The sequence below is a fragment of the Myotis yumanensis genome, unplaced genomic scaffold (assembly GCF_028538775.1).
Source record: "Myotis yumanensis isolate MYYU_CA2020_CCGP unplaced genomic scaffold, mMyoYum1.0.hap1 SCAF_4, whole genome shotgun sequence".
Lineage (NCBI taxonomy): Eukaryota > Metazoa > Chordata > Mammalia > Chiroptera > Vespertilionidae > Myotis > Myotis yumanensis.
This window is the reverse complement of record NW_027223755.1, coordinates 66,903,713-66,919,418: the sequence shown is the minus strand read 5'-3', so window position 1 is coordinate 66,919,418 and position 15,706 is coordinate 66,903,713. Positions and strand designations below refer to the sequence as shown.

The 15,706-nt window shown below is 37.4% G+C and overlaps 1 protein-coding gene across 2 annotated transcripts in view; it reads right to left on the bottom strand.

Annotated features, from left to right (window-relative positions):
• Positions 1 to 2,252: 2,252 nt before the first annotated feature.
• KCNN2 (potassium calcium-activated channel subfamily N member 2) overlaps positions 2,253 to 15,706 on the bottom strand; it is a 356,145-nt gene continuing 342,691 nt past the window's right edge. For both annotated transcript variants that reach the window (XM_070412476.1, XM_070412475.1), the window contains 3 exons: positions 11,647 to 11,774; positions 5,385 to 5,454; positions 2,253 to 2,861 (listed from right to left, as the gene is read on the bottom strand). In XM_070412476.1, coding sequence (XP_070268577.1) covers positions 2,574 to 2,861; positions 5,385 to 5,454; positions 11,647 to 11,774 — 486 coding nt within the window. In that variant the 3' untranslated portion in view covers positions 2,253 to 2,573. The remainder of the gene's footprint in view (positions 2,862 to 5,384; positions 5,455 to 11,646; positions 11,775 to 15,706) is intronic.

Genomic DNA, 15,706 nt, shown 5'->3' with positions numbered 1-15,706 from the left:
TTAGTTATTATTAGAAACTTTGAAAAACAAAGTGCAAATTATAGCAAGGTATATGTTACCAGAAAAGAGCAGTCATTTTAGGAGACTCAGAGGATTTTGCGTAATGTTCATGGAAGAGTCTTGGTAACGTAGGGTTCATTCAGCATATTACCAACCATGTCTATGCAACAGATGGTCCTCCCTTCCTCTTTTAAATTGTGACTTTCTTGGTACTTAGAAAAAAAAATAGACAAAAGATCCTATACTTTTTTTTCATCTCTACTAGTTTTCATATACTTTGCATAGAGGAACAGGAAAAGTAAGATCAATTTAGAAGACAAAAGAATGACATCTTACATGAATTGCTGCTAATTTGGAAGAAGAAAATAAACACAAGATAATGACATGGAAATTAAAATTCTCTTTCCTTCAACAGAAGAAAATACTATTTTCTCCTTAGTCTTCTAGTATTTTGGGATGGTGGTGCTAATTCATCAGTAAAATGATAATTAGACTTAATTACCTGCTGCTTTGCCTTTTAGTCACAATAGAGGTAGAATATACACAAGAATTAACTGCATCAGTTGCAAGAACAAATTATCTTTCAAAATTTTTCTTTCTTATATCCAATGTTTACACCAAATACTTGATATATTTTTGTATGCAACCCAGAATACATAAAGGAAACTTTAGTTTTACTCATGAAGTAGAAATCCTGATAATGCAGGATTTTGAAATTCATTTAACTCAGCAGTATACTGCTATAAGCGTGCTCTGGTTTTCTTTCACTTATTTTTTTTAAAATACATTTTTTATTGATTTTTTACAGAGAGGAAGGGAGAGGGACAGAGAGTTAGAAACATCGATGAGAGAGAAACATCGACCAGCTGCCTCCTGCACACCTCCTCCCGGGGATGTGCCTGCAACCAAGGTACATGCCCCTGACTGGAATCGAACCTGGGACCTTTCAGTCCACAGGCTGATGCTCCATCCACTGAGCCAAACCGGTTAGGGCTTCTTTCACTTATTAAAGGACATTCCAAACTTTGTCCTCATCCTACATAGACATATAGAAGATGTGTAAATGAGCTTTATTTTCAGCCACTTTGGATGGGTAATAATGGTAAGTTATTCTCAGGCAATCGAAAGGAATCATTGTTTTATATCCTTGATCTTGAATGGAAATGTTAGATTTTGCATTGATTATGGAGACTAGCTATGAAAGTGACTTTATTCATTGAACTATGGAAGATGATGAAATATATCATTGAAGTTTTGTGTTACAGAAGAAAAGTACTTGGTATCCTAAGCAACTTGCAATGTTGTAAGGTAGACCCCAAAGATATGCTGTAAAATAAAGGGGAGGATGGCAAAGCAGAAATTCTCTGAAAATAAAGGGGTAATTTTTAGGTTTAGGGCAACCCAGCAGCTGGGTAAGTGAAGCCTTATATTTATGATGTGTTATCCCTACCACCTCAGGTCGGTTCTTTCTGCAGACTCTGCAAGTACCACCATGTGAGGGAACTCCACATTGCTATCATTTCAAGGATGGTTATTCTAAAACCAATGGAAAAGAGATGTGTTTACAGCAGTAACTACCCAGTTCTCTTTTACAGAAACCAACCTTCACCACTCATGAAACAAGTGTAATGAAGCTCCTTAAATTTACCAGATGCCATTTACTTCCTTGTACCAAGTAAGGAAATACAGATCAAATGGGGACCATTTGTTAGGTGATATGTAGCATGTTAAAAATTATGTTCATTAAGTTGTTAGGGAGTATGCAAATGCATGTGTATAATCCCAACACTTAGTGTTATCATGGGCCCAAATAATAAATGAATATATGGAAAGAGATGACAACTAATTTAGACCTAAATTCTGCAATATCAGTTCACAGAGAAGGGTGTACCCTGATAATTTATTCGAGTTAATTTTTTTAAAGCTTGGAATGGAATAATTATTTAAAACATCTGTATGTCTTATTTTTACGTTTTGATGGAACCACCTCATTTTCCACATAATTTGGAAATCAAATTAGAAATGAGGCTATAAACTCAAATAGTAAACTGGGCTGGGTCAAATGATGTGACTATAATATTTCATAATGATGGAACATCCTAGTAAATATAATAATTGAAAGTTTTTTTTCCAACCTGCCAAACTTCTGGGAATCAAAATTATCAACATGTATCAGGTGATAATCAGTCATTTTACCTGAAAATAAGGAGAGATGTGAATCTTCAGAAATGTCAATTGACCAAACCAGTATGTGCAGAAATTAACTTTTTTTATTATATATCATATAATGTAGTAGTAAAGTTTGTTTGAAGTGCATGAATAAAAAGTTAGTGAAATTACAGGAGGAACAATCTATATAGCAATAATAGGTGCATTCCCTGTGCATCTGAAAGAAAGGAAAAAAAAAAAGAGTTTTCACTCATTTTGGCCTAAAACTTAGTGTTCAGGTTCCCAGGATTCTGACATCAGAACCCGGATAACACTGATTAGAACCATAGGGGCTTTACAATAAAAGCTAAAATATTGACCATATGATGGCAAAAAGTCTTAGTTTGTGGTTAACTGATTCTCTTCTAGCTACTCTCTGATGAAGTTGGTGGCGCTGTGGAGGAGGACCGCCGCCTCCTGGACGAGGACCGGGACCGCTCGGCATTGTAGGCAACATGCTTGTCATAGTTCTCCATCTGAGCCTCAATGAAATCTCTCTGCTGCTGTCTGATGGTCTGGCTGATGAGCCCAGGGAGGGCGTGGATGCTACCAATCAAAGTCTCTAATTTCGTTTCCAGGGTAACAATCCTCTTCTCGAAGTCTTCACTCCTTTCGTTTAAGTCGGAAATCATGTCATACATGATATTCTGGGTCTGGAAAACAGGATTGAGAGGAATAGAAAAACAAAGAACTAAGTCTTAATTACACGGATCCTGGAAGAAACGGTCAATTCTCAGAGCTTGAGGGCTGGTCTCCTTTTGGGGACAATCAGTGCAACAGGGGCGGGGCATCAGCTAACAGGACACTTTACTAGTATCTTGCAAAGAAAATTTCAGGGTATGAGTGTGTTCGATGCAAGGACTTAGAATTGTAATATCTTAGCATTAATTAGATCCAGCCCCTGAAAATATTGTGCAGGTACTGTAGGTGGTATGTCCAATGATTTCTGGTGTACACACAGACAAACATGTTTTGATTTTATATATATATATATATATATATATATATATATTTAATGATTATATAAATGTTAGTGCACCGCACTCATTTTGTAATGTGTAATAGTAATTAGGGCAATGCTAATTTTTTAAAACAGGAGATTTTAGAAAAAAAAATAATAGTATGGATAGTATTAGGATGTAGCACAAATTCTAAGGGTGGAAAACAAAGTTTAGGACAAACTGACTTGATTGTGTAATTTAGGAACTTAAAGCTGTAAAAAACTTCTTAATATCTTTTGCTGTCCCATGTTTCAAATTAGGGCTCTCTGTGGGTTAAAAAGCATTTTTACAGATAATCAATGAGAGAATAAAAAGTTGGTGATAGTGAAGTTACCAGGCTACCTTGTTGGCTATGGTTTAATCAGATGCTAAATGGTTTGAAATGGAAGCTGTTTTTGGTATCTTAGTGAATTTTCCAATTGATTGTCTTGATCAGAGGCTGTTCATGACTCTGACTCCCAGTTATATTTCCAGAAGTATCCCAGAGGCTCTCAGGGATGGTTGACATAGAGGTAGAGAGGGGAGAGGGTGGCCAGGAAGGGAAGACTGGAGATGTAAGCCTTAGGTCCATGAAATTTTCCCCAAGTCGCAGTCCCCTTTCTCTGAGCCTTCCTTCTTTTACCTCATTTCCCTTTGCAACGTGTGCTCTTTTCCTGCTGAACCAGCCTGTGGAACATTCTCCTAATGATGATAAATGGACTGACTATATAAGGAAGTTACTATTCAGAACACAGACAGCTAGTTCGAGTTGGGCCATGGAGACAAAATGCATTAACTTTTTTTTTTACTATGTAGTATTGAGACTATGTGAACAATATCCATTCATTCAGAAAATATTGAACCCTTGTGGCATAGACAGTGCTGCAGTCATAATAATAAGCATGGCACCAAAGAATTAATTAAACAGTATTCTTTATATATCTTAAAGAATATAAAGTAAAATCATATAGCTACTATATATAACAAATATTATATTGTAAGTAAAATGATATATATATCATGATATAACATAAATATTATTTCCAAGTGGTCTTTTTTTCATAAAAATTCCTAATTCCTAATTTCTTTTATTATTTGACATAGGAGCGATGAAAGAGCTTGCCTCATCTTTGTTCATGAAGTATCCAAGCAAATGTCATGTGTAAATACTAATCAAGGATGTTTCTGAGCCTCATATGTGTGCTTCCCAGCTTAAATGCGTGATATATACTCTCCCAGAGGTAAGTCATTAAATACTTCACTTATATTCTGCTTCTGAGATATCAAATATTCATCTTCAATATTTATATCTTATGTGTTACTGATATACATGAAAGTGAATATACTTTAGATATATTATTTCACGATACCAGAAATAGTATGTGTGGATTTTATAGATTATACTTGAGGCTTTACAAATGACACAGCTGATTTATCAAACAACTGAACATATAGGTCCAATTGAGAGTTGCCTCTTTCAAAGCATTTGTATTAAAAGGCTGAACACACATAAATGCTATCCTAATCCCATCTTTAGAATTATTCCAAGAAAATGCAATGTTGTGATTGTTGACAAATATTCATATTTTAAAAGTGGAGTTTACTTGGAAGAACAAGCAAAAACCAACCAGATACAGCTTATAAATGTGTCAGAAGAATTTGGGAACTATTAATTTTTAAGTTATGAAATGGAGAAAGAACCATAAGTTATACAAAAGTGATACCTTTTTTTGAAAGACAACTTTCATGCTAAGATGTAATTTCTGGTATTTTAATTTAAATGTATATTCTTCTGATTTTGCTTAAAATACATTTAAAAAATGTTTATTGTTGAGTCCTACTAAGCCTCATAGTTAAAACCAAGATGTAGTTTTGTTCTCATAGGGATGAGACTGAACTGCAAATAAGAATCCCCAAGGTATTGTCTCCTATTCCGCTTATGTTTCTTAATGTTGGTCCAAATCACTGCAAGTAGAAAAGCTTTTAGAATGCAGCTGAATAATGCATACAGGCAGGAAAAGATCATATTAAGTAAGAGTTAAAAAAAATTCTTCTAAGTTGGACCATCATTTTTGGGCAGTTGGTTGGCTGACTTGTTAAATAAATTTAGGGTGGCCCCCTGTGTCAGCATTATTAATTATTGTGCCATGGTTAATTCCAACAGATTCACTCATGAGGACTGAGACCCCAGCTTACCTTTGCCAGGTCCACCAAGGTATTTGCTTGGTCATTCAGTTTCCTCTGCTCCATTTTTACACTTCTTAATCTAAAAGACAGAATCTGAAGTCAGAACTGTTTCTTTCTCTCTATGGCTATCATATACCTTCCAAAGAGCATGCACAAAATTGACAAGGGCAATAACTGCATGGATAATGCCTCAAATATTTGGGGTAAAGTCCAAACTGGTTATGTATCTGCTACAATGAGAAGCATGCTTCCCCAACACCGCAAAAAGGAAAGGAGAGAGAGTAAGGGATGAGGTGTCCATAGGACAACTGTTCACCAGGTAGTTAACATTGAATTAAGAAAGGCTCATAAGGAATTAACCATATGAGAAAAGCCAAAACATTCATTAAAGCCCCAGTATCGTGACAAATAGACATAGGAAGAAATATGCAAAGCAACTGGAATTGCATCACTGTTAGAGCAGTGAGCACCTTCCTATGCCTATGTGACTAGATACAGGTGTTAGCCCTGTTTAGTCTGAAATGGATTGGGTTAGGTATTTGAACCTGATGAGACACAGTGATAAGTGAGATTCTTATTAGCAAAAAATACAACTTTTATTCAACCAGCAGCAAGACAACTCAAAACACATAATTCTCTTATTCTTCACCTGACTTTTATCTTAAACTGCCATTGAACTTGAAGAGAAGCCAGACCATTTCCTTGGGAGAATTTCCCTTTTTATTGCACATAAAAGTCAGAGGACAATTAAAGTATCTGACAGATGGGATCGTTACTTATAAAGTTACTTTTAGATACTTTTAAATACCATTGCATATATCTGATAGTTAAAAAGCCACTGTTATAAAAAATCTTTCTGAATGAGAACTATTCCTTAATTCATTTATTGTAATATTTTAACAAATACTTAATTCAGTCTTTAATATGGCACCAAGAAATTAAGATTTTCCAACAAAAAAGTGCCATTTTGTTCTTTAAGCCAACAATTCAAAGCCTTGCTCCAAAAGAGAAGCAGGTCTCTCTGAACTACCTAATAAAAAAAATATATATCTATGCTAACATTTTTATTTTGCTGATGAATAATTTTACAAAGTGTAGTGGTAATACTGGAGAGAATACTTTTTATTATTTCCCAAATTAAATTAAAGGTAATTACAAAGAAGAAAAAAATATTCACAGGGCAAGATTTTACTGCCAGGGAGATTTTTGTAACAAATGTTCCCGATGCTCAGTGATTTTGTTCTGAAACTAGGATATCCAATATGTCACCAAATCTGCTCTACAGTGAAGATATAGTTCCTTCTGCCAGGAAGAATTTAACTGACACCTGCCTACATCATGCTCTTTAGCAATCTAAAACAGTTTAAGGTTATAACTTGTCATTGCGACTGTGTTTATAAGAACGGCTCCTTTTCATGCTATTATAGAGATGGAATATGTCCTAGTCTAAAAGAGTTTTACAAACATAGATTTAAATTTAATATATTGTTGAGAAATGTTTCCTTAAGTATTTACAAGGGTTTCAAGTCTTGATGTCTGCCTCTTAAAAAACAAGTCAAAAACAAAAACAATCCCCCCTTTAAAAAAAAAAACACACACAAACTTTAAATATGTGTGACTTACTATAGAGAAATGTAGCAGAGAGAACCACAATGTCAGACATGGATTCCACCCTTTCCCTGGCCCTAAAGTGACCATCAATTTCTTTATGCATGAAATAAAGTGGGCTAGGTTATTATAATGTTTCCAAGGTGCTGGATTTATACCAAGAGGTACTCTAGATGACTAAGACATTAGACAATACTAAAAGAGATGGAGAAAGTAATTTCCTTTAATTCTCTTCTAATTCCTGATTATTATAAGAAAAAGGTCTTAGGCCAGCCCTATACTGTTTTTATCTTCTAACACATGCTATCTTCTTTTTTAAAAAGAAAACAGCGAGCAGGCTCTCAGCTCAGAGAGTTTCTACAGATAACAGCCCGTGGGTAGAATTCAGTACCAGTGTTTCAATTGTCAATGGAAACTGCTTTTACCTCTCTTTGCTGAGAAGGTTATATTTCTTATCCATTTATGACAGGGATTTATATCAAGCTTTCTTTTCAAATTTAAGTAATAGTATAGTTGGTACATGAATGCCTGAAGTTTGGGGTCACCAGACCAGAAACCTCCAGCAACTTATAAATGCAGAGAAAGTCCTGGACTCGGCAAGTCTGAAGGAGGGTCCAGAGCTGGTCCCTTGGCTGAGGTGAGTACATCATGTTCCAATCAATGTAGCCTAATTTTCTTCTCCTGGATTCCTAGATTATGATTCTGACAGTAGAATTTTGCCCATTTTATTTTCTACTAATCTGGAAAGCTGACCTAGAGTAGCCCTATTTGATTGGAATCCCTTTCGCTGCTCCCTGAATTTAAAGCACCTCGCTTTGTTGCTGCTTAGACTGCCTGTGATGTAGAACTGGTAGAAAAAGCCTACTGAAGCTGCAGCTGCCAGAATAAAAGGTAACACGCAGATGTGTATTTTACATTTTTCTCCCCCCCAAAGAATAAGAAACATATGTTGATTTCTTCCTTGTGAACTTCACTTATCACAGGAAAATATCATGATTTTGGATCACATTTCCATAGCAGCAATCAGACTACTAAAATTCACAAATAAAGGATCCGCTTGGGTGCATGCAGCCGGTAGAGAATTCTGCAAATGTTGACGGAGCGGCTCACACAACTTACTTCCGAGCTCTATTTTCATTTTGTTGAAATAAAAAGACAAAACAAAAGAAAAGAAACTGTGAAATACTCTGGAACAAAATAACACAGTGTGGTGTTCAGTGGTGCACAAGGGGCTCGATTCATTGGCTGGAAGATCCTGTTAAGATTCTGTAGGATTTTGGCATATTGATCAAAGAGAAACACTATTCAATATATTATCATCCCTCTTCATTGCTGCTATTCATCCCCCACCCGAAAGCCCATAGTTTCCTCCAGAACTAGAGTTCAGAAGGAAGAACTTGTGTCATGACATCTTGGCCTCTTTGAGATAGAATGTTTAAGGAAACATTTTTGCCTAATATGAATGCAAAAATGTTTAAGGGTTAAAAGGATAATATTCTAAACAATAGGATTATAATGATGTGGTGTGTGTGTTTTTTTTGAAGGATATATCTTTTCTGAGTTGGGGCTGTTTAGAAGCCTGGCTTTCTGAAAGGTAGGTAATGCAACACTCGATATGTTATAAAAATTGTTTGTTGAATTTCTTGGCTCTGAGACAAGTTATACTGATTGATGGGCCTACAGAGGTGAGATAGAAGAATGATAAACTTTAAAGTTAAAGCTGCTACCAGAATAAGGGTGAAATGTTATAGAAACAGATTCTTCGTGGCACTGAGTGACCATCCACAAAGACGGATATGTTACTGAGAAGAGGACACAGCCTAGAGTTCGGCTTCCATCCAAGACTAGAGAGGGCATGTGTCGGGGAGAAAGGCTATGAAGCTTGGAAAAGAGAAAGATTTGAAATAGAGGGGGGCTGGCAGAAGGGGAGAGAGAGAGCTATTGACAAAGCTCTCAGGACAAATCAGAGAATAGGAGAGGCCAGGAGAGCTCTACCAAATGAGTTTGTCAATTTTTCCTCAACTAGCAAAGTCTGACTTCACCCAGTGCTGACACACAAGGCTGACAGTCTCACTGGGTGTGAACAGTGGGCAATAAAGGCCTTGCCCTTAGGAATCGAGCCCTGTGTGCTTTCCTTTGTGAGTTCACTAACTTAAAATGAAAGATAGTTAATGCATGATTAGAATCAACTAGCCAAACCCAGCCCACATAAATTCTCAGGTGTACTTTTTCCACAAAGTACAAGGTCCCTCCCACCTCAAAGGAAACCCAGTCACCCAAAGACTAATTTATAAAACAATTCAGAACATTTTTGAGTTGCTTGAAACTCATCTGCTTTAGGAGTATACACTGCTACAGAAGAAACAGAATAAGAAATCTGCAAGAAGCAGAGGAATAACATATGTTTTTCTCCTCTATTAGTCTATTCAAAAGAAGCATGCTGAAGGAGCCACGAAACCCTTATGATCAGGTCAATGCACCAACAGCTCAGGGACAGTTTTTAAAATTGGCTTACTGAAAGATAATTTTCCTGACATTTGATTATGAAAAATTTCAAACCTATAGCAAAGTTGAAAAGATTGTATAGTGAACACCCTTAAATGGTCCCCCAAATTTTTGAGTGTGAATATATTCAGACTTAAGAGCTCTGTGACAACATAAATACCCACCATTTACACATGGCTACAGAATTATGTTACAAAAAAACTGTCAAAGCATTTAAAAAAGAATATGAAAATTTATCCAAGGCGTCAAAGGCAAATCACATTTAATTATACATTTAGTAGGTCACAATGACAGGAAGGGACACAAATACAATCCTGGAGGAAAGGGGATGTGTGGCTGCTGGACACGTACAGTGACTGAACTCGCTCGCTTCCACATCATCTCACTCCCACACAGGTGAGTTTTCTTTTTAATATATTTAATATATTTTAGTATATGTTAGTCTTGGAAAATTAAAAGTGCAGAGAATGATTTCTCCACAGCATAGCATGAGTGCCCCTTGTGTGAATGTTGGGGTTACTGTGTTACATGGTTGGGGTGTGGGAGAGTTGTGTCAGGTGACTGTTGGGGAAGAAGCTTGTCCTCAGAAAGGATGAAAGGCCTGATGAGAGCAGCAGTGACGGCTCAGCATCTGTCAAGGGACTCACTCTCGTAGCTCCAAGCTTCAGGGAATGGAGATGTCTAGGCAAGTGCTCCTAGGTGGTGGGACCCAGTCACAGACAGCTGTGAGCTCCAGGGAGCAACTCTCTCTCTCGGGAGCCACATCAAATACAGTGTTCCTCTCTTGCTCTTCCCTTTACTCTTTCCCAGATGTTAGATGAGTATTATCTTAAAATCCTAGCTTTCCTGGATAAATAGCATAGTCTGTATCTAGACGAGTCACAGAGCTTAAAGGAGGAATGATGTCCCTTTGGTGTTGGTGGCAGCAAAAGAGACTAGCACCGAGGGCCAGCTACACCACTGCGTGTGCAGGCTCCCTCTAATTTAGGTCTCCGAGTACATGAATTCTCTTTTCATTAAGAAAGCTGCAATTTCTCTATAGTCCATATATGACCATAATTATAGACATATTCCACATTTTCAGTGATACTTAGTTAAAAGGGGAAGTTGTTTGGACAGGTCATATGAATGCTTAGTGATTTCTCACAGAATGTTAGTGAAATATAAGACATACAAATGATCTAAATATAGAAAATGAAAACTCCAGCCTCAGAGTTTTCTCCTCTGCTGTGCTAGTTAGCTCTCGAAGACATTTCACGGACTAGTCAAGAGACCTAGTACTTCCCCACCTTTCTATGATTACCCCGGGAGGTTGCATGAGGACAGCCACTTTGCTGACCCACAAATGTGACCATGTCTGCTCTTCCCCATTTGGAAATGGCATTAAGAGCAAGTCTGTAGAGCATCATAATGGACACCCACGTGAATGTACTTATGGTAAGAATGCCGCCAGCCTGGGGGAGAAGACCTGGTGCTTTCAGATTATCTCTGAAGCTCACTAGATATAAATCTGTACTTTAACGTCTGTGATAGTGATATAATGTATCAATGAAATGGCATGAAAGACTTGAACTCTGGTGGCCTGAATAAAGTCAGGACAATGATAAAAGAGCACAGGGTCCATAAGAACTATAAAATCTACAATGAACACGTAGCACAGAGAAAAACCCCAAGTCCTGATTAAAAACTCATTTAAAAATTCAAGTAGTGAATCAACTATAGTACTACCTTCATTTAAAGATGCTTGGCAGAGTATTAAAAAAAATCCAGACAATAAAATGTTAATATTTTTCAAGTTTTTGCAGTAGATACAAACTAAACATGTTAGAGCAAACTATAGAGCAAACTATATGAATGTTAAATTAAGAAACACAATTTTAACTGAAATTATTGCTTCTAAAGAAACTGAGAAGACATTCAATTACTATATATATTAAATGACTATTCTCCCAATAATAAATGATTCCTAATTATACAAGAACCGACAACTTTGCTCAGGATTTCATTTATGAAATTATTAAATTGCCAAATACCGTCTTCTGGGAACAAGCCTGACGACGTTTTCTTTTTTTCCTCCCTCATGAGAGAAGAATAACCAAGTGCTAGAATTAAAACCTCGAGATACAAAAGCAGGAGGAAAATGAAGAATGGTACTTACTGATGAATAGCTTGCAAGAATTTTCGTTGATGTTTTCTTACTTTTGCATGATCTATCTTTTTTACTAGCTTTGTATTTTTGTAAATTAGCCATGTTTCCCTGAGTACATTGGCAGCTGCGTTTTTCACCTGTTAGGAAAATAAACAAAAAAAGCAGTGGATAAATTCCAAAGCGGAATCCTTTGCAACTTGGCTGGGGGGGTCATATTCTTCACCCCAATGATCATGATAAGCTCTAGCTCTGTTTAGTAACTATGTCTCAAAAATTCTTTTTTACAGAAATCTAAAAGTTTAAAAAACAGAATATGCATGGATCTAAAAAGTACCAGTATCTGTGTGGGAACAATATTTAAACTGAAATATTAGGGAGCTACTGATCTCTTCCTGGGCCAAACTCTACCCTATCAGGGACTTTCTTTTCATTCAACCACTTAAAAAAAAATCAAGAGGTGTTTATTTCTCCACCCTGTATTGCAATGGTTCTCTTGGTGTTCTTCATTTCCCTGGCCAAAGGCCAAGGTTAATCTTGCCTTTGCGAGCCTGCTCGGCATGTCTGGCTGCACACGATAGGAAGGAGGGCACATTTCCACTGCGGATTGTACAGGGGACCCAGTCTCCTCGCTCCCAGAGTGTCTTAGCAAACTGAATTTGTAAGCCCACTTAATTGACAGACGTCTATGTTGTCATGATTTTGTTGGTAATTGAAATATACACTTCATTTCAAATGAATGGGGCAAACCTAAGGATGAAAGCATTACAGTAACACTGCCAAGACCTGATGGAAGGTGTGAATACGTCCTAGAGATGTTCAACCCGAAGACCCAGAGTTTTCGTGTGGGCTTCTTGTTGTTGATCACCTAGTCTCAGAACAACCATTTGAGAGAGGCATAAAGATGTTCACATGGGGAGCTGCCAGCTAGTGGGGGACTGGGTGGAGGCAGACAACGCTTTAAGGACGGCTTGTGGTGGGGAAGACAGAACAGTGAGCTGGGCTGGAGTACATGCTGGTCTTTCTACTAACCAAGTCCAGTCAAGGGGGCTAGCTAACCTTGTACAACTTTTGTTTCCTCCTCATTATGTGAGGTTCAAGAGAAACAATAGGAAAGTCCTTTTAGTCCTTACATTTACAATAAGAAAGAACCTTAGCATTACACTAAGATTATGGGCCCATGTCCGTATGTATATTATTTCATGTTAGCCTTTTTCATGGTGCTGAAAAGTTTTATTTTTGAGTGAAACTGTATCCCTAGAACCTATTGTAAGAAAATGACTGGTTTCCTAAAATTGCTTTTAGGAGTGGCTTTTGGCCACATCCTCTGGACATCCATCAGCCTCTGCACAGACAGCATTCTGAAACCAACAGGACAGCGACTGACACGTTAGGGACTGAGCGCCAGCCGAGGGGATGAGGAAAGTCACCACCGTCCACAGGGACGTTCAAAGGTGTTCCAGGTAATTCTTGGCTCTTCATTCTTATGGAAACACATTTCTCTTCCTCACAGAGGTAGGAGTCACCTTTCAGAAGGCTCTTCCATCTGACCCTCGTACGACCTTTTCAGAGGTAAGGAGCTGGATGCAGTATACGTTGTTGACTTCAATTTCAGAATTCAATGGGGTGAGTGATGCCTGAGGCCTTATGTTGCAGTATTTGTATTCACTCATCTTAGCTGACAGGCTGAAACCGAAAATGACTTCTCATTTGAAAGTAAAATCCCTACAGTTGCTTTTAGAAACCTGTTAAATATACATATGTATGCATTCATGTTGAAACATCCCCTTTTATAATTCTTTAATAGGTTTTCAAACATAGGAATTAACCTCTCAAAGCATCAAATTTAACCGATATTTTTCAAAAATAGCAGCCACAAAACAGTATGTCCACAAATAGAAAAAGGTATCCTTTGCCTAATGGTCAGGTGTGTTTCTAGTAGGTTTTTCCAGTCTCTCATAGGGTTGAAAGGGAACAGCAGACAGGGAGACGACAGGGTGGAAAGCACTTCAGTGATTTACAGGTTTGAACTGAAGGGGATTGTTACATGAAAGTGATCCGCAAACTTGCAGGAGAAGCAGGCTCTATGCATTTCTGATCATTAGAATGAAAGAGAAGTGCATCTGGGGGGGGGGGGGGGGGGGGGAAGTGTCCCTGTTTGCACAATTAAGAGCCCTAAGGTCAGTCATCTAATAATGTAACCCTGGAGCTCCTACCCTACTCCAGTGGTTCCCAACATGGGGCACATGCCCCACGGGGCGGGGGGGGGGGGGGGGGCAATTCGAGAATGAGTTAACAGTGAATTTTTTGCATTTCTTATGGTTCTAGGGGCCTCATATACAGTATATAAATATATATTGTGACATATTTGTGCACTTCAGTTCTCTAGTACATGTTTTGAAACTTTATTTGCTATTTTTTCATATCACTTCATATTATTAAACAATTTCTTAGTGATTTCTTCCTCAGTACTTCAACTGTCCTTTTGTTCTTTTATTTTTCTATTTCATGGATGCCATGTTCTTTGGAAGCTTGTTTAGACCAAGTTAATGGCCTTTTAGGCTTCCTCCATGTGAATAGGAGTTCACTTTTTGAATAAGAATTATATGTCACGGGGGGGGGGGGGGGGGCAATCGGGATTTTAGAGATGCTTAGGTGGGGCATGGCCCAAAAAAGGTTGGGAACCACTGCCTTACTCCTTTTCCCAGGATGTTCACAAATGCTTGGAGGGCAGGGGCTGTGTCATAAATCTTTGTCTCCCTAGCTCAGTGCCTTGGCCCTAGAGATGGTATGAAATAAATGTCTCCAGGGTTAAATTTGGCACCAGAGTGTGTATAATTTGCATCATAAACACTTCTGATCAGGAAGCAAATGAATATTTATCAGCCAAAGGATCCTCTTGGAAAGAAGGCTGTACAGGTTAGAGAAGAGATCTAAAATCTAAATGGGTCAGTGCATTTCCATGTTTATTGAGTCTCCACCACATGCTAGATACCATGATAGTTTGTATGAGGAATTCACAAATATACTCAGAAATTTAGTGCCAGTTAATGGGCCAACAGCACTATGAAATCTAACTTATTTCCTATATTTCAAAAAATAAGGAGAGTGAGAGGAGGATTCTTTTTTAACAGGAAAGGACTCTGCCTCCTCTCTTATCCCCCCTCCACACACACAGGGGAAAAGGAAAATAACATTTGTTCTGCCTCACTAATGCTCAACTCCAATTCAAATCTTTTTTTATTATTATTATTTTTATTTTTAAAAAATATTATAATAAGTATTACAAAGGGTATTACATATGTGTCCTTCCCCCCCGCCCCTCCAATTCAAATCTTTTATCAGAAATACTTGAGAGGCCGATTAATAATCAGATAGCTTAATAATTTGAGAAAAGAAAGGCCCTAAAATAATTTATACTACTAAAAGTAATACCACTTACCCAGATGCCTTAAACCCACTTTCATGGGTATAAAGGATATGAACTGTTATATTGCTGACTCATAGGTAATTATAAGATATTAAAGCCATAAAGTGTAACAATACTTTATCAACCACAAAAGCACTTAATGCTGATACTTTTAACTGACAATTTGCTTTGTTCAACCGTAAATGACACATGTAATTAGAGCACTGTTTAAAAGAGTACTTTGTTTATAGTTTTCCTTTCCTTTATATTACTGTGACTTTTTTTTCAACATATATTGCTTTGTTTTTCTTCCTCTTGCCTCTCCCTTCAGAGGCTTAAGTGCAGTATTTCCACTCCTCCTGAATGTCAGGGAAAGGAACATAATCTCTGATAAGGAGGAGGACAGTTTTGTTTTTTAAAGAAAACCTTTTCTTTTAAACTTACTTTCCAATTACAGCTGACATATAACACAATCGTTTCAGGTGTATAACAGTGATTAGACATTTCTATACTTTACGAAGTGATCACTCCTATAAGTCTAGTACCTACCTGGCACCAAATGTAGTTATTACAATATTACTGGCTATATTTCCTATGCTGTACGTCCCCATGACTATTTTTATAACTGGCAATCTGTACCTCTTGGTCTCTTTCATCTTTTCC